Source organism: Gasterosteus aculeatus, chromosome 14 (assembly GCF_964276395.1).
Source record: "Gasterosteus aculeatus chromosome 14, fGasAcu3.hap1.1, whole genome shotgun sequence".
Lineage (NCBI taxonomy): Eukaryota > Metazoa > Chordata > Actinopteri > Perciformes > Gasterosteidae > Gasterosteus > Gasterosteus aculeatus.
In genome coordinates this window covers 6534422-6561540 of record NC_135702.1, presented here as the reverse complement: position 1 = coordinate 6561540, position 27119 = coordinate 6534422, and the positions used below count along the sequence as shown (strand labels likewise).

At 41.5% G+C, this 27119-nt stretch overlaps 1 protein-coding gene across 24 annotated transcripts; it reads left to right on the top strand.

The window, feature by feature from the left end:
* Positions 1 to 3340: 3340 nt before the first annotated feature.
* znf618 (zinc finger protein 618) lies at positions 3341 to 26318 on the top strand. 24 transcript variants are annotated; one of them, XM_078087727.1, is made up of 17 exons: positions 3343 to 3547; positions 4144 to 4224; positions 5658 to 5708; positions 10226 to 10499; positions 11446 to 11523; positions 11805 to 11849; positions 12084 to 12134; positions 15174 to 15263; positions 15677 to 15757; positions 16132 to 16221; positions 16424 to 16513; positions 17532 to 17609; positions 17880 to 17924; positions 18557 to 18634; positions 19749 to 19907; positions 20112 to 21211; positions 21539 to 26318. In XM_078087727.1, the coding sequence occupies exons 4-17, from the start codon at positions 10253 to 10255 to the stop codon at positions 22091 to 22093; spliced, it is 2787 nt and encodes a 928-aa protein (XP_077943853.1). In that variant the 5' UTR covers positions 3343 to 3547; positions 4144 to 4224; positions 5658 to 5708; positions 10226 to 10252; the 3' UTR covers positions 22094 to 26318. The 24 variants fall into 24 exon arrangements, with proteins under 24 accessions (XP_040053545.2, XP_077943848.1, XP_077943855.1 ...); XM_040197614.2 differs by having other exon boundaries at positions 10226 to 10553; XM_040197613.2 differs by having other exon boundaries at positions 3343 to 3970; positions 10226 to 10553.
* Positions 26319 to 27119: the final 801 nt, after the last annotated feature.

Here is a 27119-nt window from a genome sequence, read left to right as displayed (position 1 = left end):
AAACCAAACTGTTGTATTTTTCAGCATTAACAAGCTTTCTTTCTTCTAAATAACACACTTTATTTGTGTGCAGGAGGCCATTCATCGGCCTTTGACTTCAACCAGCAATTATCACAGCCAACGTAACCAACAACAGCCAGGATTCCTACCTGCTCTTAACGGTCTGCGGCCAGCCAACAACTACTGTTTTCTTGCATACCAAGAATGCATGTTGGGTAGAAGGTGAAGTCTTTCTCTGTAATGACCGGTTACTCTCACACACTCGGTGTTTGAACTGTCAACAGAGACTGTTCACAGACGCATTATTCAGAGTAAATCTGCTGCACTTGGGATTTCACATACACAAACAACAGCAAACCTATGTGTGCTATCTGGTTTTGTCTCCATTCAAAATCCGGGCGTCCCGTTGTGTGAATTTTTGGTGTGTGCACAAAAATGGAACAATCGCTTCATTTATTGACCAGTTTGGGTAACTTTTGAGTTGGCTGTTTCCAGACATTTGGACTTAACATTCTCTTCCGATGAGCTGTAGTGTGGTCGCTTTTTATTTTAGTTCAAAATGAAACTGAAAATATTTTTCTGTGACAGGTTACAATAGAAAGTATCTCTAACACAAGAGTCAAAAAGTCAGAACATTTTTGAAGCAACGCCAGTTAGAAAGCAGTTTTTATCAAAACTTCAACATTAATCAACATAAGGCATCACATGCTTTCTACTTTATTGCTAATTTAATGCTAATGTTTCATTTGCAAATGTTAGCTTTAAAATGCTACATATTATTGATTCAAGAACATGCGGAAGTGCATTTTCTTTTATATTTATATATTGATTATTGAGCACACAAAAGGAATGTTCAACTTTAGATACAATTATTGTTTGGCTTGGCCACACATATTCTATGGCTCTGAATATTTCTTAATTCATTCCATGCAAAAAAAACCTCCCACCTGTTCAGTTGTTGTTCTCCTTCAGCGTGTTATTTATGTCAGCCCTAGATTGTAGTAACATCAGGGGAACAGTCTTCTAATGCTGAGCTCTCGAGCAAACGCCTCTCAAGTCGAATCAGGTCGCTGGGAGAAAATAGCCTCCTTGTTGTCGGCTCTGCTCACCTGTTGGTTCGTCTGCCGGTTGAAGGAACATTTCTCAAAAAGTAGCCACATACGAGGCCAGGACAACATTGAACTGTAGAAAATAGAAAATATATAGTGTTTTGGGGTTCTGAGGGCACTGTGCTTGCTGGTTTTGCAAATACACTATTTAAAACAAACAAGGCTTTATTTAATACTCAAACTATGCAATTCTTCAATAAAACCCAATTTGGCGCCAAAAGACAAACACACACACACACACACACGGTCCATGGGATCTAATAGTGACACACTGCTGTGCTCAATCCAAAACACTTTCAACATTTCTAATGACAAGGTCTTTCATATTTTTCAGAGATATCGTTAGAGTACATATTGACCAAAAGACCACAGGTGAGTAACTTTTTACAAAAAGCCAGTGGAAGTGGGAAATTAGTCTGAGACGAGAACATGTGTGTTTTTTAAAAACACTGTTGAGGGTTATTCGAGACGTCTGTTTTCAAAATTGTGTTTGAGCTCATAAAAATTGAAAAAAAAAACCCAGCTATAAATCCATACCACATGTAGACAATGTTACATTTTTCTTGCACACTCCAAACAGCAGAGGGAGAAAGAGAGCAAAAATGGAACCAGTCTATCACCAGCCAATGCTGGGAACAAGGGAAGCATCTATTTATTGGTAGTTTAGTGCCATCTGCTGGAATGAAACCTTAACTACACCAAATGAATACAAACGCATAAATAACAGATGAGAAACATTTGATATGATATGCGATAAATCTCACTCAGGGCCATTTGAAAAAAATGTAAATTAGCATGATAATTAAATCTTCAACCAATGAAAACTACACCATCCAGATAACGAGAGGGAAGCACATCTTTTTTGACGACCATGTTTAGTCTTGTTTTAAAGAAGACATGATGAAGGACCTTATTAACCAGTGTGCATATTATAAACATACAGAATACATAATACAAGTAATCATTTACATGATGAGGTAACGGTTGTTTCATCTTGTCTCAGATATTCTTGCTTTTATAAATCTAGTAAAGTAATTTAGCAAAGGCACAGTTTTGTTAACAGCACACGTTTCTTCCTGGATTTCTTTATTTGACTGCATTCATTTGACCCTCACCCTCACAAGCCCTCCAAGGCCTGCTGCAGAGAAGCATCAGCATGATGCTGCCCCCACCAGGATTTACGATAGACTTTCTGCTGATGTGCAGAGAAATAAAAGGTTTTGTATTACTGTGATGCACCGAAAACATATATTTGATGCCTACTATTCCGGTTTCTACACATTTTTCAGTATTTTCCGTTTTATCCCCTAAAATGTAACTTTCTCTGTACCCATACTGTGAAGCACCTGGACGCATGCAGCTCCTTCAGAGAAGCCGTGGGCCTTTTTGTTAGCCTCCATCTGTGAAATTCTTGCAGGGGTACTCAGTTTTCAAGGAAGGAAGCCATATTTGTTATCCATCCTACCGCACTTGGATATTTGGTGCCTTGGAAATGATCTTTCTTGGTTTTCATGCTGCAGTTTTCCAAAGCAATCTATTTAAGAATTGTTGTTCCACATTCAGTTTAACCTGAAAAGACTTAAACCTTCATTTTATTAGGCCACTTCTAAAAACAAGTGCATGAAAAAGAGGATAGTCAGAGATTAAATAATACCAGTAATTAATTCGTTGATTAATTTTTTCATTAACAATTAATTAGGTAATACATTTTCTAAAATAATGCATCTGTTAATTATGAGAAGTTGAAAACATTATAACAAAAATTCACTACGTGCATGGATCCTTATATTAATCATTGACATGATAGAGATACAGTCTACAATACAAGACTTAATGTCTTTAGGACTATTGAAGCCGAATACTGATCTGCTCAAGTAAGCTTTTCCTGTATTGCATTTCTGAGATGTTATAATAGTACTTTCTAATGATTACTATAATCTGTATTATTAGTGCTAATGATGATGGTATGACTGCACAGTACAGAATGTACACTGTACATAAATAATTCAACCCAAACGTACGGTCCATACATCACCACAGCATTTATTCATTAGAGGTTGTGCATTCTATTTGTTGACAGGAAAATACCCCTTCTTTAAAAATCCCAGCACAATCTCCTCTTTCCTGAAACAAAAACTAAACTATTTCAAAAGAAGAAAAAACGATTGCTAATTCTCAGAGTAGCTTTTCGAGAGGAAAATGTGTTGGCCACCCAAAACCTTTCCCCGAGTTCATAACCAAACTGTGGAGACTTCCGCAGTAAACAACACCAACACGGGCAGCTTTGATGTCACTCTTTTCGACCAGTGTCTTTGCCCACAGGGAACAATTAACTTCAGTTCCGAACAGTTTCACAAGAAAACTGCTACTGCTGGGTGTCCATGTTCTTTTCTGTTTAAATGAGACGGCAATGAAGACATTTGGACATCAACGGAAATGTAAGTGGACAAGGGGCGATGATGGTTTGACCCAGTAAGTGCACTAACCCAATATGCGTGACATTCGCCGAGCCAGATGATACCATCTGATCTGAATAGTGCCACGTCTCTAACAATGTAAGAGCTGCAGACGTGTGCACACGATAACATATGTATCGTTCCTCTGCGTAATGTACTCTTTCCCCCCCCCCCCTCCCTCCTCTCTCTGTGTAACTCCATAATCGCCCAACAATTTTTCTGTCTTCTTCCCAGACTTTTTTTTTCCATTTTTCTTTTTTCTTTTTTTTTTCCTTGTGGGCTAATAAACGGGCCGGCGCTGCAATTTCGGAATCTGCCCTTCTCGTATATGGCGGACGAAATTTTCTCAGGAGGAACCGCAACACGAACCTGCGCGAGGCGAAAACGGCGAGCCTGCACGGAGTGGTGCGAGCGTCGGCAAAAAAAAAAAAAAAATAGGATTCATCACGCCATTACACTTTTGTAAAAATGTAACGCAGCTGATGCGGAAGGGTGAAAAAAAACGCTCAGGTGAAAAAAAATTTAACATTTGGAATTTCTCATAACTAATTCAATTTTTTTTTTTTTTGCGAGAGCAGTTGTGCAGTCACCTCTGGTCGGGGAGGGAATATTTTCTGGAGCGGAGAGCCAGTTTCGCATGAGCCGCATCGTTTTTGGAGGTATGTAAAACACGCTGTGTTTTCTCTCTTTCAGATTTTTAGAAATTTTGAGAAATTTCAATAGCGGAGGTTTTATTCCCAGTCCGATGTACTTATCAACCGAGGCACCGGCAGTAGGTTCGCACTACCGCCAGGTGCGGGTTTTAAATCCGAAATAGTCCTGGTCTGTGGGTGTTTTTTTGGGGGGGGTTCCCCGTCTGAATTCTCGTAATGAAGTTTGCGTGTAAGTGCGGACTGGTCGCATGTGCAGGCCGGGTTGTTTCGCATGTGCGTCGCCGTGTGTGTTTCGGGTGCAGCGAGGAGCACCAGGCGTTAGTGGCGACATGAAGAACGAGGAGGGGAGGAACAATCTGAAACACACACACACACACACACACACACACCAAAAAAAATCCCTCCTGCAGCCATGTTTTCTGATTTTTTTTTTTTTTTTGCCTAGCAAATTTGAGCTGCGAGCTTCGGAGTTTCTGTGTGTGAAACTCTCAGCACAGCGACGCCGCTTGCAGCCGCATTGACCGGTCCGGTGGTCGTTGGTGGTCGTTGTAGACGGACGGGAGGAAACCAAAGTGTCGTCATGTCAAAATACATTTCTAATTTTATTTTTAGGCAGAGAGCATTTCGAATGTGTGGGTCATTGGCGCCACCTGCAGGCCGTCAATTTGAGAAATTATTATATTCATTTAAAAAATTATTTTTTTAATGAGACTACTGTTTTTGTAGTCTATAGTCTTTTCGAACTGAATGTCAGTTTGTGTGAATATAACCACGAGTGAAAAGTATCCAGTGTCTTCACGTTAATGAATGCATTAACAAACAAGGCTTTATGCAACATATGACTACCTAATTTGAAGCCCTGTGCAACTTGATGCTGCTCCTTTTTTTTATTTGATTTTTATTCATTATAAAAAGCCTCCAAATCCACTCTGAATCATTGTAGTCTTAACATGCACATTAACTGTCCTTTCGCCCTTCCTTCTGCTTGTGTACTGTCATACATTAATGTGTATTCACGAGTTCTAGTGGGTTAACGGATATAATCCCAAACATGGAACAATTTAGATTTGTATTCCTAGAGATTGGGAACGTGTGAGTGGAAAAATAACTATCCAAAATGAAAGGAACAGCACTGGAAAATGAACGACCATGTCAGCAATTTGAGGGCAGGAAAACAATCCCAACCAGTGGCTCTGCTGTTTATAATAATCCTGCCGACGCCAAAACACTTTCCCATCTTGCACGGCTTGCTTTTATTTTAATGTAAGGGAAACTGCGGAGGCCATTTTGCTGTTGGTGATTTAAATGCTGACCTTCAAATATGTATAAATTTGACAGCGCTGGTGGAAATCGTTTTCTCGGTGTGCGCAAATCTGGCTGTAGATTCTGACCTTTTTTTTCTTTCTTTTTTTTGCATGGAAAATCTCATAAAAATGCAGGAGTGACGCGGGGCGACCAGTGTCACAGGTTTAATAAGGCCGGATCACCTGGTGAGTGATGGGTATGTTTAATAACCGCAGGGCCGAGTAAGAAGTTCTAATGTGGCGGTGGAGCGACGAATAAACTACTTACACTTTGATATATGCTGAGCGGGAAATGCATTCTGGGTTATGGTTTCTCATCTAAAGTAAAGAGGGGGGAAAAAAAGTAATGCTGCTCTTGTCTGTACCTAAAAAGAACAAAGGATTTGATTCAGGCTATTTGGAGCAAATAGTTTGGATAGAGAGGTGAAACTTGTTCCCTCAGGCCCTGATCAACACTAGATGGTGAGGGATCAAATCACAGCCTGTGGGTTTCACTTTTAGAAACATGGTTGTTGCTCCGATTTTCATTATCGTAGTGCAAAGGTTTTGTTTTTTTAGTTACAAGGACACTTTTTGTTTGTCGTCTGCAGTTCTTTTTTTTTTTCCTTTTTTTTTTTTTGGTTAAAGCATGATTGCAGATTGTGCTGATTTGTGCCTCGGTGTGTCTGCACAAACATTCTTCCTTTTTTAAACATAAACCCTGTGTGTTCAGTTTCTTTCTTAGTGGCGTGTTGACAACGTCTGAAAATAGTCTCTGGGGAATTGGCTTTTCATGGGTTGGAGCTGCTGCATTAAAAAAAAAAAAATCTGTGCATTCTTCACATATTTTTCTGCCTCCTTTTTGTAAAAAAAGAAAAAAAAAAGAAAAGAAATATTGTTTGTTTCATGAATAATGCATCCGGACATTGAATTGCTGCAGCAATGAAAATTAGGCCTGTTTACATGCAGTGGTTGTGTACGCTGCTTCTTTTTCTTCCCTGACCATTTTGTTAAGTCACAGCAGAGCCTGAGTAGCTTTTCGGAAAATACAAATTTTCTGCAAAGCAAATCTCATTTCTTTGAGTGAAAAGGGGAGGGAGGTGAAACTCCTGTGGGTTTAATGAATCCATAAATCACAATAGTGCCAGGTTTGCTGCGTCTGAGTCGGTGTGCGGTGCAATTTTGATTTTCATCAAAAATTTAATCTGCCAGCCTACAAGGGTTTAGCAGCAGACCGGATGCTGCCTTGAATTTCTAATTTTAGGGCCCTGATCTTTCAGGATTTATTTTTGTATAATTCAAGTCTGCTTTTCAATATCTCTTGTTATTAAATTTTAATTCGTGGCATTAACATATAGATTGAAAAGGTTTTATGGGGGTTTTGAGTGCATGCCGATGGAATTTTACTAGACAACAGTTTCTTTTCCCAGTGTGTGAGTGTGTGTTTGTGTGCGGTGTGGGGAGGGGGGGGGTCTTACCCATTCCTCTGCATTATTGCTTTTATGAAATCATTGATCACATACCACCTTGGAAGACATTTATTACAGAAGACAGAAATGCATTTGATTAAAGAAAGAGGGAACTCGATGTATTTGGTCTGAAAAAGAGTTTGCTCCTAGTAACTGACTGCTCTGGTTAATATAAATATGCAGCGATCGAAGTGACCCCCCCTCATCCTCCGCCGGTTTAGCTGATTCCTATTTTTAATCTCCCCCAGAGTGCAAACATTTTCCTGACCCTTGAACAAATTTATATATTATATTTGGAATCTTTATTCCCAGCTACTTAACATGCTCAGCACAGTGATTTTTGGCATTGCAAGGTTCCTTTCAAAAATAAGAAAAAGTCTCATGTCATAAGCACACAATTCTTAACCAAGCACAGTGATTGATGTACTTCATTATTGTGCAGATGCTGTACCGCCCAAATATAGGCCAATTATTTTAAGTACCTCGACTAAGCGCTGCATTCTGAAAAAAGGTATGGCCCAGAGATGTTTTCCTTGTATGCGTAACCTCCTTCTATTGTAACGGTAGATACGCTCAGTACGCTGCTATCAAACGTATTTTTATTCATATGCATGCGTTGTCATTTTAGAACCCGGCTTGGTCAAATCGACGTGAGAGAAGCGGTTTAATAGGTTGACATAAATCACAATATTCCAGTCGTAGTATCTCTCCTTCTATGCAAATTGTGTTTGATGATTTAATTGAACTATATTTCCTTTTTGTTTTAGTTGGCAGAGGTTGGGTCTTATTTGTGAGCAACATCAAGCCAATGTGCATCTGGTTTAGATTTTCCTTCTGCACAGCGCTGTAGGTTGCAGCATGTCAGGAGACTGAAAGAACGCGATGCCGTAAATGTTGCATCTAGCCTTTTTTTTATTAGAGGAGATCTTTTTCTTAAATTCAGGGTATGCATTTAAAATGCTGCACAGGGAATAACTCGGGGACCTTATTGAGATATCCGGCGTTATTTCATTTGGTTAAAGATGACAAAAGTCAGTTAATTTAGTCATTATTTCATTTTCATGTCCGCCAGCTAACTCCTGTCAGCTCCAGAATAGGCTGCTAGTGTTTACTCGGCACTGAGGTCCATTTGTTAGCACAGTCTGCACATAAAACTTGCTAACAGAGACTTTGCTGTTCCTTTCCTGAACAAAAGCAGACTTGTCATAGATAAGGAAGACTCGGTTGCTGAAAGTCATGAGCAGTGGGGGGGAAGAAGTACTCCGGTCCTTTGCTCCAATAAAACTAGTTATTTCATTACAAGTCCAATTGCAAAGTACTATCATCTAGATCACAAAGTTAAACGCTCTTCTGAAGATAAATGGGCCCTTGTGACCGTTCGGATGTGTAGTCAGTCGCAGCGGAGTTTAGCAACTTCATATAGACTTACTAGTTAAGTCCGGTGGCTACCAACCCAGGGGTCGGGCCCCTCTTAGGACCCCTAAAGAATCTGGGTCGTGAGCTCATTTCGTAATGAAAGGTCAGAAGAAAAACTCAATTCGGCTCAATGTTTCTGTTCACGTGTGATGTAATGCGACCTCATTTGACTTCAAACAAATTAATTTAAAATGAATCAACGCAAGACGTTTAGAGAGATAATGTCCCTTAAACGTATTTAAGTGCCCCAACCGCGCATTTAATCTTCACCATTGTCTTTTCAAAGCATAACGTGTTGTTTATGTAGAATATTAGAGAAACAAAATGACACCATATTTCTATGCACAAACCAGTCGGCGAGTAAATCCACGTTTACTCTTCAACCATCAAATTCGAGAGTCCGTATTTTTTTTGCTGTCGTCATTTGTTTTGTTAAGTGAAGCTGAGCGAAGGCCTTTACCGGGTCATTCATACAAGAACAATGCCGACTCGTCCCTGTTTGTATGTGCGGGGGATTAGACGTGTCATGGTAGGATGTTCTCCTACCAGAGAAAGTTCTGCTACAAAGCGCCACCACTAGTTTCATGAACTCTCTTAAACCGCTGTTGTACATCTCCTGCTCCTGTATGGTGGCCCACGGTGGACAATATTGAATAAATAAGCAACTCCTTATGAATAAGTAGTCCGATGTGATTGGCTGTTGCCCTGGCCTGTAAATAGGCTGACTATATTTACGTCAACATATGAATATATGTGTGACTTTTTATGTTTACATATGAAACTGATGTCTGTTGTTTTTGGAAAAACAATTCCAAAATGCATTTGTTTGCTTGAAAGTTTTCAATTTATGAACTGATGAGCAAAATAGTTGCCGACTCTGTCTGCTGATTGACTGGTTTTATCCACTCCAAGACACGACTGACCTCCCCAACGGGAGTTAATCACAAGATACAAAAATTGACTGAACTCTAATGAAATCTATATACTGTTTTTATGACTCAAGGAAATTGCAATTTTACGTGAAGTAATGTTCAAGCTTGTTTCTTACAAAGGTTATAGATGGTACGAGGCAATCAAAAAATTGCACCACTTTTGCAACCTCCAGTGTTGCACATACTTTTATTTATCTAAACTTTAAGGAATGTAATTGCAACTGAAAACCTTTTTTTTTTTTTTTTAAAGTTGTGTGTCATTAAGCAAATCCCGGTCGTGTTTGCTGATGCCTCTCGGTTGTATGTCACATCCAAAGAAAGGTGTATTGGACCATGGGAAGGCCTGTTGTTGCTGTATTGGTGGGCTATTTTTAGAAGACCAATTTCCCCTCTTTCCATAATATCAGCCATCCTGGCATAACTCAGTTTTGCATGGTTGCATTTTGAGCTCTTTCCTCCCGCCAAGACCTTTTATAGCCTTGTCCTGGACTGGCAAGTTGGGTAAGTTAGATACTTTTTTAAATTGGAGCATTTGGGTGCCGCAAAGTTGTGAAACGCCATTAAACGCCACTAATGAACTGTTAAGCTACTTATTTTGCCAGTTTATTTTTTCTCTTCTTATAATAAATCCGTTACTGATAAATTACACGTGGGGGCATTTTGAGCTCACACATCGCTTGACTGTATTGAGAGAAAAAGAGGGGCGGTTGCATCGTCTTTCAAATAGTGGTCGGATGCAGGCGCCTGCTTGTAATGTTTCAGCCTGCTCCTCTCTAGATGCGTTCAAATCAAAGCTGCCCTGCTCCTCTGTAAGAAATGATTGGCCCAATCAAGAACGTATATTGTGACCGCGCAGTCGAGTGAAGTTGTTGTCTTGTCTCTCTTGTTGTTTTCCGCCCTCGTTCAGAAGCACGGGCTCAGAGGAGGCGGAGTCATGAGTGCACAAGAGGCAACCAACCCCGGGAAGGAGCAGCAGGCGGACGGCGCGAGTGCGGCCGGAAGCGTGGTCCCGAGGACCAAGACCGCAAGTCCGCCAGCCGTCACGATAAAGAAAGAGCCCGGCACCTCGGAGACGAGTAACGGGAGGGTTGGCGATGCCAAACCCGCTGAGATCTGTGTTGTCATTGGAGGAAATGACGGAGGAGCAAGTGGAGGTGGATCCCGTAGATCTCAGACCGAGGGTATGTTTGCCCTTGGTACTCCTCCTCCAACGAAGAGCACAGACTCATGCATAGGTGTGTGTACATACATGTGGCTGTATACATATATATACACGTGCATCTCTTGACCGCAATCTCGTCTGGTGTCTCTCGACCTCGACTTTTGCTTCCCGACAGACTAAAAAAACACACGCAGACCACAGAGCATCTAAAATGAGATTTTGATGAATTCATAGCGGCAACTTTTTTTTTTTTTTTTTTTTTGAAACGAGCACTCTGTTACTGAGGATTAATCCAATGACCTCTCTGTATTGTAGAAGAATTGGCCCCTACAGTAAGTTATTGTGGTTGAATATTTAAAATGTAATTTCCCAATCCGGTGAGCACAGTTGGGATTCCATTCACCTTTTTTAAAGTCGTATTTAGAATTATATTTTCATCCGGAATACTGACATCTAAAAACCAGGGTGAATTAAACCAATTTTATCTGCAAGGCTAGAAACTTTACCATTGGGGCTGAAGACAAATTGGTTTTGAAAGTGAGGCTTTCTTTGCTTTGCTCATATTTGAATCTGCTATTCATTCGCGCAAATACACAAATGCATTACATGTATTTTCCGTTGCCAGTTTATAAGGTACACCTAGTTAAGACTACTGCAGTCTAATCGAACAGGCCAGAGATAATCCTTGAGTCTTTTTTTAGTATTAAGTGTACCCTCGTTCACAGAATATAAAGTAGAAAGACCAACTATTGTTCACCCTCTAGCAGAGATGGACTAATTCTTCCCTTTCAGACAAACGCTGTAAACATTCTGTGCAAAGGGACATCTACGTGTGCCTTAGTACAACGATATTGAGTGTTATTCGGGAATGTGTACTCACCGTGGTTATGTTGGGGATTACCAAGGACATTGATAGAGAATTAGGATGTATTTTTTTTCTGACACTGATGTGAATCCTCACGCAGGTTCCTATGTCTGCGGCGTGTGTGGGAAGAAGTACAAGTATTATAACTGCTTTCAGACCCACGTCAGGGCACACAGAGGTAAGACGTGTGCCGTTTCTTCATGGCGTAGCTAAATAATGACGGGCTGCTCGCTTTGATTTTTTCCTCTCGTTGACAGTACGCTCCCAAAAAATATGATTCACCCAGTCTTTAATGAGTCATGCGTGTCCTGTTTTGGCTTTGGATTGTATTTGGTTCAGTTTTTTTTTTTTTTTTTTTTTTTTTTTTTGGCATTTAAACACGTCATAGGAATATTTGTCACATCCATCTTTTCACATATTTCAATTTAAATCTATATATATATTTTTCATCCACTATAGAATCCGATAATATGGTTGCAGACGGCCTCCCCCAGACGCCCAACAGTGAGTACAACCAGTCGACACACTCCAGTCAATTAGCACGCCAGCACAAGCTGTTTATTGCACACCTGCTCATTTAACAGACATGATGTTGTTTTAACTAAATAATAATGTATAAGATTTTCATAAAGCTGACTAAAAACAATCCACCACAACTTATAACTGATACAGTTTGTGTCTAAGTGACTTTAGCAGGCTAAATCTACCCTCATTGTCCCCCTCCCTCTCTCCCATCAGTCTTGTCTCCTCACTGTAGCCGCCTTCCCATAGGTGACATCCTAATACCAGGTACCTATAAGGCCGCATCCAGCTTTTGCCTCAACATTTCTCATGTTTGGATGCAATGTTCTGATTATCCCGATTTTTATATTTTGTCTGACGAGATCAGTTCCTCAAATGTAAGTGTAGAAAACATTGAATGGAAGGTAATGCTGGCGATGTTCTTTTAACTGTACACCAGCTCGCAGGGCCTGTGTTCATCAGGCCTCTTAAACCCACTCCCAGGAATCGCAGTAAACCCAATCTTGATTAGGACTAAAAATGACTCCTACCTCAGAGTAGTACTTGAGTTATTTATAAAGCTTCCTACACTCACTCACAGCAATCATAATGTGAATGTGCACATCCCTTAAAGGCACCACTGTCATCATGGCAGAAAGGAAAGCGAAAAGAACAGACTTGTATTATTTATTTAGCTCGATGAGGAATACAAACCTGGCGAAACCAAAAGGTCTGTGACCGTGTAGTGAGTAGGCCAGAGAAGCTGCTCGGCTAATAAAACGACAACCAGATCGATTTAGTTCTTGAGAGAGTGGAGCGTGCTGTAAATTATTTTTTGTTATTTTGGTTGATTTGGTCACGTTAAACTATGACTGTATATTTGTGTTTTTATTACCCAAACAAGAACAAATCTTTGGAGAGCAGATTTCTCTCACTGCAATCAAAAAAACAATTTTTTAAGCATCTATAAACGGAGAATAAAAAATGTGTTGTTTTTGAAACTACAATTTGTCTGCAAATCAAAAACCTTTTGCTCTCAAAACAATAAAAACCTTTGCTCTCAAATCAAACCCTTTGCTCTCAAAAACAACTAGCATGCCAATTTCAAAAGAGAATTTGGAGATGGTACTTGGTTCCATGAGCAGTGCAAGAATGGCAACAATTAAAGCTCAAACAAGAAGCTAGTTATCCGTTGTTATAAAAAACTAAGTATGGATTTCCTGATCAAACATAAAACAAAGTCTCCATGTTAATGTAACCTTGACTCTAAGCCTGCTTAACACGAGCCTTGTTCCTGTAATTGGTTACTATAGCTACTCTGGATCTTTGCCAGTCGGCATTATAAGACCAACTCATGAAAATGATGCCAGAGCCCAGCTTGAACCAACTTGCTGTAGTTCTGACAGACTGTGCCGTTGGATCAAAAACAGCCGTTCATTAAAAAAAACAAAAACTAGAGGGATTAGTGGGGTATTGCTTCAGTGAGCCAAAAAGTCTAGTTTCTTCACAAATTTACTTCAACAAGTGAGAGGCCAAGACAGCGATTCGTAATACTTTGAGCGAAGATTTTACTTGATTGTCATCAGTTTCTCATTTCTTTTTGGTCCGTGCAGAAGCTTTGTGGATGTCCTTGCATTGGGTATTTAGAACCCTGCGATTATTCATTGCAAAATCAAACATGAAATGGATTCTTTTTTCAGTTGTTACTTTGGCAGACAGCGTGCAACTTAAACTTTAAAAAATGCAAGCTTTCCTTTGGTGTTAGTTTTTTTTCTGAAAAATTTCCTTGTCCTCCATCAAAAGCGGTGCTTGATTTTTCTGTTTATTCCGAATCCCAGTACGCTCAAGGTTGCCATATCTTAAGTTTTTTTTTCTCTTCTTTTTGAGCCACTCGAAGGGAAAAGTTAGTCTGTTTCCATCAGATTGGGATGTGTCCATCTGTCCTTGGTTTCGTACAGAGACGAGTCCAACCTTATAAAGGATCATGCCTCCTATAGCAGATTAGCTGTGTTATTGTGTTATTGATTTTAATCAGAATGTGTCCTCATTTAAGCTCGGAGCAATAATGTTACAAGTTTAAATGTATTTGACAAATGCCAAAGCCGTTTTAATCACATCAATTTATATTTCTAGATCATGCACGGTATTGGGGCCTTGAGGTGTTATACATGCAATTAGTTTGTTACCCAAATAATCCCCTTTTTTAATAGATGTATTTCCTAGTTGCCAATTAATAGAACATTCACGTTTTTTAATCCTCTTTGCTTTCCTGACCCAAGCATCAACTTTTGATAAAAAATCCAGACTTATTGGTCAATTATTAGTCCAGAGAAGACTAAACATGTCTTGTATGTTATTTAAATACATTTTTGGAATACCTCAGGAATTCAACTAAGAATGCAGAGTGAACGGACTGAGAAAGATTAAAAGTTTTTCGCTCTGGTGTTAAATCATAAACGATTTGTCACACGGGTGTGTAAGGTGAGGGGCCCTCTGCTGGGCAAACATTGTATTGGAAAACACTAAACCTGCACCAACTGGAAATAATGAAAAGAGAACTGTATTTATTTGTATTACAGTTGCTTGATGTCATGCTGTTCATAGGAACATAGGAAAGGAATCTGCGTCCCTCATGTCCCTCCACTCTCTGAACTGTCTCCAGACGATCAGGAAATTGAATAAATCAATCTTGTGAACAAGAAGCAATATTAATTCCCTTTCAAATTGCTTTTCAAATGTCGCGTGATTGGGGTCATGGAAAAATTGAATATCAGTATTGTAGTTTAAAGAAATCAATTTTTCATCATCTGCTAATATGTACAGTTTAGCATATTCCAAATAGGATGAACAGATTTTTCAGTTTTACTATTCTACGTTATCACATTTGAATTTCTTCTTTTCGAATTTTAAATTGCAGCCTTGAATAAAATTAGTTTTCCTTGCGTCATTTTTTTTATTTTTTAAATGGTATTCATGGAAATAATCATCAATGGTAAAATCTCCAGTTTGGAAAATTGGTTCTCTTGCTCTGCTAAAGTAAAATATTATTTTTGCCCAAATGTGAAAAGCAATTTGAACAACATGGGGTACAATATGTTCAACTGCTTCTCCAAACATATCAAATTGCCGTGTTTAATTCTCCGGTTGGTTAAAGTGAATTCACTGTAGCAGCACCTGCTCTCTTTTGCAAACTGTGCACCAAAGCGTCGCTTCTTTGTTACGAAGTAATTACTTACCCCGTTCGCATTTCGGGATTTTAGTCATCCTCAAAATATCCATTGTCTTCATAACCAATGCTGGTCTCTCTCGTAATCTCTTGATCTGCAGATAGCTTCCGGTACTCCTGTGACATCTGTGGCAAGAAGTATAAATATTACAGCTGCTTCCAGGAGCACCGTGACCTGCATGCTGTTGACGGTAACCAAGAGTCTTTGGATCATTTTCATGACAATTATGCTTTTCTTTGAAACTCAAAAACTTGGAAATCCATTTATAAGAATCATAATCTGTACTTCCAGCAGCAGCAACACAATCTAAGTAGCATAGTTATTCACAATGATTACAAAAAGAAAATGAATACAGAGACAACCTAAACACAGTTGATACACTAATTTGGGACAGACGATTATGTATTTTTATTGTTACGCCAGTGCACGTAAATCCCTCGATTTAAGCAATTGGTGTAATTTGACAATGTAAGATTACTCCCTTTGCACGTGAACTGCTCTTTCACTTCTTGTCTTTGTTAAGAGCGTAGAAACGGTATAAATACATGTGTGAACAGTCAGATGCCCTTTCCACCCTAAAACTAATTTCACCCTCCCTCTCAGATCCATATGAACAGGTCGTGTTACCTGTGGACGGCCTTAAAGAGGAGGAGCCAGTTGAACCCTACCAGAAAATTGGACCAAGTAAGACTGTCTGATCACTCTTTTTACTAAATGCCACAGATGGCAGGATATCGAATGTCATTCAAAATGAAATAATTCAAAGCTTCTGCTGTCGTTTGCAGAGTTTTTTTATTTTCTTCTCTAATATTGAGGTATTGCCAAATGAACATTTCTAGTTGTGGGGAGAAAAATACAGACAACATGACCGGCTCTTTGATCTTCTCTATTCTTATTGTCCTTACTAGAAAAATACATTATTGACAAATGGTTCGGTGCCTCTTTTTTTAATTTGCACGCAATCAAATACTAGTAACTGGAGAGTTTAAAAAAAAATATAACATTGTAGGATCTTTCTGAAAAGAAAGGGTTTGATTGTGTGCTGTCTTGTCCTGCAGAAACTGGAAGCTACGTTTGTGAGTTCTGTGGGAAGCAGTACAAGTATTTTAACCCGTACCAGGAGCACGTCGCACTTCACACGCCAATGGGTGAGCCTGTTTAGTTACAGCTTAAAGCCATGATTTGTAGGATGTGGACACATCGTTTGTTTCAAATATAACAAATTGTGCTAACACCAGTCAAGTCATTTGTTTTTAAATGTCGACATCTTTGGTAAGGGAAAAAAAGTGCCGGTACTGTAAAGGTTGGATTTCACCACTGTAAGATGACTGAGAATGTATCTGGATTCAGGATCCTTCGATTTGAAGACATCACGGTTACAGGAGTGTGCAAGTATGGATAGGAGTAAATTTGGCCACAGCCAAACTGGCAAGATCAAAAGTAAGCATTATTTTACTCTTCCTTTTTTAATGCATTGTATTATAGAAAATCTATCCATGCACGCAGAGGGTGAGTAATTGACATTTGTTTATCAAAGCTCATCATCATGCAGCATACTACGTAAAGGCATAACAACGGCCGAGTTGTCAACATGACAAATGATATTTTAAATAAATAAAAAGGGAAAACAACGCAGTGACCTATTGCCAGTAATGTTGAACTTTGTCTTTTTAAAGTGCAGCCTGTTTGTGGAGTGTCATTTTAGCATAGCTGGGTTTGAGCACAGGGGCCGCCACTATAACGTTAGAGTGCTGCTGTGAGGGTGGGTTTGGAATTCATAAGAGCACGATGCACGCAGGCTGAAAGGTGTTTCAGAGAGCCAGTGGAGAAAGGATTTAAGAGAACCCGAAAATATTGAATGCAGTTTAAGGTTCTGGGTCACTTAGTTTCCAGCAGGGTTTCCACAAACGTAGAAGCAATCAACCTGCAGCAAATTGTACAAAATACACACTTTTAAGTAGTGCATTTAAATATTTTTCTTTTCCAATGCTTTATTTATTGCCTCAAGCCTCCAAACACATTAATATAAATGTGTATTTTGTGATTATGACAAAGTAGAATCAAATTATTATTTTTTTTTTACACACAAGTAGCCCATTGTTAACACAGTACGAATTTTCCAAACTGGTACTGTATTTTGTGGTGCCTCCACCATTCTGCCAAGAAGCGCTCTGCCATTACTATTTAAAGCACGCCACGCGCTCGTGTCTGAGAAGTGGGTCAAAAAGATGGAATGAAGACGGGGAATTGAAAGCAGCATTTAAATGTAATCTGAGCATTTTGCATCCTTTGTTGAGGCGGTTACTGTGATTGATTCACGTTGCACAAACTAGAACCGCGATTAATTGACTTTGCTCCGAAATGAACCGTGCGGCTTTGCAGCTCGAATCAAGAATTCTATCCACGTAATATAGCATGACCGTGTCACTCAGTGCTTCTCCTGTGTTTTGACCCACAGACAGTCCGTTCAGGCGGAAACTGGAAAGTGCAATTCAGTCTAGTCTGGTTGACACAAACAGTTCGCAGAATTCAAGCGGTGAGTGTATTTGTGTGGAAATGTATAATTTCTGCTCTTTCTGGTGAAAGGTATTTTCAATCCTGCAGCAAAGTATACATTTGCTCACAATGACTTGTTTTGAAGTTTGGTTGTACGCAATTTATATCGTCATGAGCCACTCATCAAAATTTCCGTGATTCTTTTTTTGCAAATCATGCTCGTCATTTAAGAGATTAACATTAAATAATAAAGGCACCGAAAGTCTCTCTCCGTCTGGATGTAACTCCCTCCCTATTCTCGTGTCCACAGGAACTCCGAGCCCTCTGGTGGCCGGTACCTTCTCTACAACCCAGAGTAAGTCCGACCTTCATGAGATACGCATGCCGCCTCCTTCTCATTTCACCTTTTTTCTCGTATGCTTCAGTTTTGGTTGAATCTTTCATTGTGTGGTGTAAATGGTTTCTCTGTAATCCATTGTGATCAAACGGATTCTTTGGGGGGGATTAAGCCACATTATCACTCAGGAATGTCAGAACGGAATGGTTGACACTAGACGCGTTGTCTGAATGGCAGATGCAAAAGCCGATGCACATTTATTCCATGGTTTTTATCCAAACATTGATTTCTACATTTGTTTTTCTTTTAGTTTGAGTTGCTTTTTCATTAGATTGATTTGAGATGTAGGAGTCGTTGGTGACATGATTCTGAGGCTTTTCAAACCAGGGACATGTGATTACATTGCCAAGCGCCTTAAACCCCACCAGGATGCTACAACATGAACATTCCAAACTGCATCACAATTACTTTCAAATACTGTTACAAATTGAGTCGATTTTGAGCTTTTAAAAAGATCACAAAAGCCGCAACATGTTGGTGGAACTGACTTCCGGCGTGTACAGCAGGGAGGCTATAGAGAAGATGGACAGTGTATTTATTTCCTCCTCCATCAAAGAGTCAACGCTCTTCTGGGCCTTGTGATTTTTTAGAACCCTACACTTGTGGTGCCTGTGGCATCCAGTTCCAGTTCTACAACAACCTGCTGGAGCACATGCAGTCCCACGCTGGTGAGTCCACTACTACAAGTGCATGTTGAGCTGGACAGGGAAGTAAAGTACAAGATGTCAACAGCATGTGAAAAGCAGAGTAATCACTCGTAATATATTATTGTTGATTACGGTACAAAACATTGTAAAGTTCCAACGAATATATTATTGTAATCAAGGTTGTTGGCAGATCTGGTTCTGAGGCTGCTGGATACGTTTTAGTGTCACATGTAATCATGTACACAGTGGATCGTCATCTTTTTATTCTTTTGTAAATTGAATAATCATTTAGCGTCAGAAATGGAGAAACAATTTCCAGCAACCAGCGGCAGCACTGTGAGCTTTGTATCCATCACATGCGATCTTTACTCGACAAACGATAATACGACACAAAAACAAGACCCTCCGATCCTTTGCTAACATGCTGCTTTATAAATGTTTAGTATTCTACAACAACACAAGCACACAGTTCAATTTTATGAATGAGTAAGAAACCAATCCAGAGCACACAAAAAAACGGCCACAAATCATCGCCACCAGCACAAAAAGTATTGGAGTTAACTAAGTACTTCAGCTCAGTGAGCTCAAGACCTCGTTCCACAAAGCAGAACGTTTAATTTATCCACTAAGTTTAGCGGCATGAAAAACTACCCACATTTGAGAAGCGAACACAATCTGTTTACTTGATAAATGACTAAATAGCAGCTTATTTAACCCTCCTACGAATGAATAATGATGCCTGTCCTTTCTCAAAATACTTTCATCCAAACAAAACATGTGCGTCAGTTGATATTTTAACATCATGTTTTGCTCTTGGTTCCTTTTATTTCCGAATTATTGTTTACTGACCTTCATATAAAGACGAACCCTGCACAATTTGTGGCTGATCTTTGTGTGAATCTACAGGAATATATATTTCTTGTAAACCGTCAATCCATTTGTTAATGACAGACTTAGGGAGGCCAGTCAATACATCTTTGTCATTTTTCTTTTGCTAATAATTGTTTTGTTTAATTTTGTGTCATTTTCTTCCTCACATTTTCTTCCATCGGATACACCCAAAACACGCTTTCTCCATAGAAACCATGCATCATCGTCGCCTCTGCCTGATGTTCCATGTTTGTATCTCCTCCAGCGGACAATGAGAACCACACGAAAGAGGAGTCTCCCCAAACCACCTCGGCCTCCGGCGCCCAGGAGCAGCTGTGGAGGAGCTCTCAGGCTCAGGCCCTTTCCCCCGTCAAACTACCCATTCAGCCTCAGAGTCTCCCCCAGAGGAACCACACAGTCAGCCGTAAGTTCTGCCACCCACCGCCCACATGGACCATGGACATAGTTTGTATCTCACCCCGTGACTCTACGTACACCGAAATTGTTGAAATGGAATAACTAAGGAGCCTCTGTTGGCCTATCGTAAAACTGTCTCTACACATTTCTGTTAGACACTGAGATGTTGAATTATAAAACACTAATTATCTTCTGCTGTCTCTGCTGGCAGAGAATAACGGACTACCTGAGAAGGAGCGGCAGCAGGTTGCCGAGCGCCTCTTGCGGGTCATGTGTTCGGACCTGAGCATGTTGAACGTGCTCAACAGCAAGGACTTCCTGAAATTGGCACAGACCCTGGTGGACACGGGCGCTCGCCACGGCGCCTACTCCACCCGCGACGCCTTCGGCAACATGAGTGCCTTGGCGCTGCGTCAGCTGCCCCGCATGTACAACCAGATCAAAGTCAAAGTCACGTGTGCCCTCGGCTCCAACGCTTCGCTCGGCATCGCCGTCACCTGCCACTCCCAGACGTGCGGCCCGGACGCCTGCTACGTCCTCACGGCCTACCAGGCGGAGGGGGCGCGGCTGAAGCGCTACGTGCTCGGCGTGAGGGAGGCGGAGCTGAGGGAAGGTCCCGAGCAGATCCAACACTGGGTGCAGAACGTGCTGTCCGAGTTTGTGATGTCGGACATCCGCACCGTCTACGTCTCCGAGCCCAAAGTGTGGGCGGCAGGAGTGGCGGGATCCCCGCTCGGCGGCGGCGGGGGCGGCCGCGGCAGGATATGCTTGCGGTGCGCGGGCTGTTCGCTCGGCGCCGTCGTCCAGGCCGTCCTCGGGAAGCGCAGCCTCCAGGCCCGGGGCCTCCACGAGCTGGTGGAGCTTCTCTCAACGTGCCGGGATATCGCCGCCTCCGCCTCGCTGTCCCTTCGGGAGGACCACTGCGGCAAAACGTCCGCGAGCGCGACGGAGGACGGCGGCAGCACCGCGCAAAGCCCCACCCCGCCGTGCTGGGAGCGTACGGCGGAGGCCCTGCTGCAGGTCCATGCCCACTTTGAACAGATCTGCGAGGCTTACGGACGCAGTAAGACCACGGCTCCCCTCCTGCAGGGCCTCAACAAGCACCTGCTGGGGACGCTGTCTTGCCTGCTGGCCCCCCTGCGCTTGGCCGCGCTGGAGCTGAGCAGCCAGAGGAGGCCGACCTTACAGCAGGTGCTGCCCGTGTACCTTCGCCTGGAGAAGTTTTTCACCTCCAAAGCGGGGGAGGCTGGAACCGGCACGGCTAGCAAACTCTGCCACTACTTCCTGGAAGCCCTTAAAGAAAATTTCAAGGTACTGAGCTGGTGTTGACCTCATAATGTTTCTCAAAAAGCACTTTGTTTAAAGGGATGCGATTTATAAATGGTGTAAGGAATAGCTTAGTGTTGGCTGTTTAGACCAATGCTTCTAGATTTTTATTGAACTATGCGACATTGTCAGCCATGCACTATTTATTCAAGCAATGTAAACCAGTAATTATTTGAAAATTAGTGAACAAGAGCATTTGATTCCAATGAATAAAATATTGATTAATACCCATCCCTAGAGAGATCCGTGTGATGCGTGCATTGACAGTTTTGGGAGGAACTGGGAGTCACTGTAATGTGCGTCTGTCTCTAGGTCGAGCGCGCCCACCAGGTGGCCATGATCCTCGACCCGCAGCTCAAACTGTGCTCAGTGCCGGCTTACCAGCATGAAGACATCGTCTCCTGCGCGTGTGAAATGGCCGCCGAAACCCGGGACGGAGGTATGACCGCAGGCTCGGGCGGCGAAGAGCGGGATGCGGACGGCCCGCCGACCCCTAAGATAAGCCGCGTAGAGGGAGGGGGAAACAACAACAACAATAACGGCGGCACCTCAAGGGGGTTCTCCTCATCCTGCACGGGGTCCGGGAACGATGAGGCTCAGGTCCAGGTTAAACAAGAGATTTTTCAATACCTAGCTGAGCCTCTCCTCCAAGGCTCCCCCGACCTCTTTCAGTACTGGGGCTCCACAGTGAACGAGAAGTTCCCCAGGCTTTCCCGCCTGGCCATGTGGCTCCTCGCCGTGCCCGCCGTGGGCATCCGCACGGAGTGCGTGACCGTCTGCGAGCAGAGCCTGGCCATGAAGAGGAGGCAGCAGGTGACCGCTGAGGAGATGAACAAGCTCATCTTCCTCCGCTCCAATATGGGCTAGAAGAGAAACTCCACCGACCGTAATCAACCAAACCTTCACCTCCAACCAATGACTGAAGACTATTTATGTACTGTAGGCGTAGACCAACTGTAAACGTATGTGTCCGAAACTTCTCAAGGTATTCAGACGAAACTCCCGTTGTACAGGCAACACAAACTCGAACAATCGGGTTAGTACATATTTTGTTATTGAGAAAGGTTGTTGTTGAGTACTGTGGACAAAATGTAGGGGTGGAACGGTAATTCAAAAGCTTATTTGGTACACCACTCGCGGTTTGGGATGCACATATAAGCAGGATCCGTTTCAATGGTGCCAGCGATTGGATTGACTTCCATCCAATGAACTGCTAATAGGCTTTAATGCTGTTGCTGTTACTGGATGACATCATTTTCAGGTAAAGTCCCCAGTTTTTTTCTGCTTGAAACTACTGTCGTCGACCTCTGAAAACCTACATCGTTCTTTGGGGGTGACCCCCGAATAGTCGATTGTACAACAATTCAATATAAGACTGCTCTTTGTCACAGTCAAATCGGAGCAGTGGCGGCAAAATGTGGCAATGAAATAGAGGATCATTCCTTAAACAACTGTGACAGATCATATATATTCATGAACGTTCTCCAAAATCAACTTCGAAACCGGGGTTCGCAACGCAACAATTGTTGGTGTTTTGGGTCTCTTGAGAATGTCTCTCGGCTTCGCCGGCTTCTCCTTTCTGTCGGTTGATTGCTACAATGTGGGAAATGTAATTGGGACTGAAAGTTGTATTCACAGGCGCCAAAATCGAGCTGGATGAGAAACCGTTCCTCTGTCATTACTACAGAAAGCGTAGGAACATGAATCTGACAATACTCATCATCAATCATTTTCCATATCAAGCTGAAAAAAAAGAGGAATCAATAAGCAAGGAAAAAAACAGTCGAACATCAATCTACCGTCAACCATCACGGAATATTCTTTTTCCGATATAAACTGTCAATACTTTTGAATTTATTCTTCATTCATCATTTTAACACACATCTAGTCTTATTTATGTGAGCGAGATGTTTTCATTTATAAAGCGATACGCTTTATCATATTTTCCAACTTTACCCATTGAAAATGACTGGCCTCGTGACACTCCTGGTTAATTATTAATGATAAAAAAATAAAAACCCTCTCCAGATAAACGGGACTTTCTCAGGAATGAGCGCACCCAAGCAGGCACCTCCACTTTCTCCTCACTTTACCGAAAAACACACCAAACTAACCTCAATGCCAAAGTACGTACCGGACCGTGACTTTTGTGAAACGTTCCACCCCAAATACAGTTAGTGCCATTTGCAACAAATGAATGCATGACTGAGGCTCCATGGTTTTCAGGATAAAAGATTCTGCCAGTATTAATAAAAATCCACTCGTTTTATTTTTGCTATGGACTCTAGTATACATTTCAGTAGCTAATGCCTCCCGAAATGACTTGACGTGGCTGGAGGTTGTACTGTAAATGCGTTTGTTTGTTGCCCTTGGTACTAAATTTGTCAGCCACTAGTACTGTTTTTGGGACCATGAGTCTGGTTCATGCCTCTGTGTTGCTGTTCAATGGCCTTCTCTTCACCGCGCTTGTAGTTTTCTTGACTCCGGCGGACTCGAAGGGGCCTCTGGCTCGTGGGTGGAAACGGTGTCCTCTATTGGACAAACGTGGACTTTCAACCGGTATTTTACAAGAGCTGCGTCCCAAAGTATAAGTCCTCTGTCGGTTTACCAAATAATAGGCAAAGAATTCCAACCACAACCCGCACAAGCGTCCACGTCAGAGTAGCGAGCTCCATCAATCCGGATTATGGTGGAATGAGACTCGTATGGATTTTGTTCAGCAGCAAGTGATTTGGCCGCATCGCACTATTTGAGTCCAGATTGAAATATTTAAAACAAACGGTCCTTTGCTCTAACGAGAGAAACGGGATCTTTTTGTTTACGTGTTTCCCAGATTTTAGGCCTCAATACAACCCAAGTTAAAGTTACACCCGATAAACGTTTTACTCGGTCGCCTTTTCATTTCATTTTAACTTATTTGGACAAATCCAAGCATTCGATATCTGTTTCTCAGTCCACATTTGTCCGACTTTTGGACTTTGAAGTGGAAACGTCACTATTCCTCACTGTGGCACCACCTTGTTCTGTTCATCAGCACACTGATGGACCTCATAGACCGTCTGTGGGGCAGTTTTGTGAAACATGACCACCTTTTTTAGTGTGTAAGGACACAGAATTTACTGTTGAGTCGGTACACTGCGCATGGAAATTTTAGTGAATAGTTTAAAGTGTATAAAATAAGGAAGAGACCCGTCTCGTTCAATTGAGAATCTGTTAACCTGTATGCAGTTGTATACGTTTTCATGAATAATACACATTTATTATAAATGCATTGAGTGTTAAACACGCGTGTCGATCTAAGGTGAATGGCTTTGCATTGCAAACTACATCAGGTTGATTTTTTTTTTTTTGATTTTTTTTTTTTTTTAAGTAGGCTGTTTCCCTCCTCACTTAGATTAACGGCTTTATTTTTAGTGTTCCATAAATACTTTTATCTTTTTTAAAGAGCGGTTGAAGAGCGCGGCTTCGCTGCCCTCTGGTTGAACGTTTCCCCCTGATGACGGATGGATGGATGTGGTCAGAAACGTGTCGTGTTGCACTTTTAACCGCGTGCAGTGGTGATGTCATAAGGTGTTTGAGTACACCTGCACTTCACTGCGGCCAGATGAGAAGTTAAACTACTGACGGTCGGCAAAGAACGTTTTCAGGTTGCTCTGATGGTTTCATGAAAGCGGCCTGTTTCATTTCTTTTTTTTGCATTGGGGTTCTTGTAATGAAGTTATTTTTTTGTTCACATTTTAACACTTCATCTGTTTTACCTCCTCTACGGTTTGGGGGAGAATTACTTAACCCAGTGTAACCAGGACAGTTTCATTGTGATAGTCTATATCTATAATACTGTTGTACAACTGATTAACGTCAAACATTTATATTTTGGTAAAAGAAAAAAGGTTGGGATGAATTATATTTAAAACTTTTATTTTTTAAGAACCAATCCAATGTTTTACCTCAGTATTCCGCAGGTAATGTTGTAATTTAAAGGTTGGAAATGAGATGTTCATACAAAATTGAGCTTTGGTCTAAAATAGTCAAAATACTGTACAGTCTGCGGTATTGGAGGTGATCCCGAATTGAACTGACGAAGGGATTTTTCTTACATGTTTTTAAAGTATTTTAAATAGGATATGCTCTGGGACAAAATGCCATTGTCGACGTAACGTCAACACGATTTAACTTAGACATAAAAGCTGTTGTTGATTTTAAATGATAATAATCCAAGATATGCATGCTTTTAATAGAGTACTGATATATAAACTTACAGCCACATTATTCACTTTCAACCGAGGTGAAACACGGGCTCACGAGTAGATGCTACCTGTAGGACACGCAACAGTCAGATGGGCGACCGGGACTGAATTTCAAACCTTTCGAGGTGGGACAAGCAATGCTGAAGATACGTTGGTGTTTAATGGGTTCACATCATCCGTTTTCACTGGATGTATTATGTAAATACAAGAGAACTGCTGTTTTACGCCACAAGGGGGAGCCTTCATTTCAGAGATTCAGTAGGGGACACCAATAACATTATACCTCTATTTTCTACAGTAGCATTTCAAAAGGTTTTTGATATTAATATAAAACTCAACTAAGATACTGTTATTAGAAAGTTTGAATCCGCTGTAAGTTTTGTTTTGTTTCAGGAATTTAACTTATTCAGATAAGAATTGTAAAATACGGTATGAGAATGCAAACATGGAGACATTTTCTGTTTTAACCATGGATTATACTCTGTATTATCAATTCAGGTTAAGAAATTAGTGTTGCTTTCACCCTATTTTACAGGCTATTCTTTTTATACTCTGCTTAAATGCAAAAATGGGTTGCGTCTATTCTGTTTTTAATGCACTTTGAGAGCAGATACCTGTGTAGCTTCAGATCTGAGTTGTCTTATTAGTAAGCCTAATTTATACTTTTGTAGCAACGCTATTTTTATAAAATGGAGAAGAAAGGGTTCAGTGTTTTCTTTTTTCTCTTTTCCCTTTTCCCTTTTTGTTGTTCCTGTGTCATATGTGGCAGCGCTGTTCAGTGTTTCTTGAATACATTACCCACTGTAGTATGTGATGTGTGAATAAACTCCAAATCTGTGTCAGCAGCGCTCGTGTGTGTGTGTGTGTGTGTGTGTGTGTGTGTGTGTGCGCGCGCTTTCAGAGAAAGCAAAAACAAACCGGAAGGACCTGTAGTCTATGAAGAAATTCCATCGCTCGGAGTCCTGTTTTTATAAATAAAAAGTAGTTTCACTCTTTCGCATTTTAAGATGAGATAAAGACACGTAACATGATTGTAAAAGCTGCTCCTGTGTTTTATATGAAGGCCTCTTTCCCCTTTTACATAAGAGGCTGCTTTAGAGGTGCGTGCAACGGTTCCCCAGGGCCCCCCGACAGGAAGAGGGGAAAGCGCCAGCAAGTTTTTGTCACAGCCTGCTGTCTTTCTCCCTCCTTTCGCACCCGGGTCAGCAGTCGCCCCCCCGGGTCAGAAACACCCGCACTCTGCTCCGCCCCGTGTCCCCCGACACAAGGGCTGCCAACCGAAGCCTAATTTGCAGCACATACGCCCAAGTTGGCCTCCCCCCACTCTTTGTCCACTGACCCCCCCCCCCCCCCCCCCCCCCCCACCCGCTTACCACACGCACAGACAATACCACCTCCTCCGGTCACCCACACCTCAATGCTACTACATGTCACCATAGATGCTTGGTTTATTCTTTTGGTTACAGCACCAAGCGATGCCCTCATTTTCACAAAGGTAGAAAGCGCAATGTGGGAAAAGTTGCAGATATGTGCTTTCTCAAGAAAAGTAAGCGGGAGCGTTCCCCGCAGGCCACGGACCCTTTGCCATTGTGCAATTTTTAAAATGACGACTTAAAGCTTTGACTGCACTAGGAGTGTGATGAATG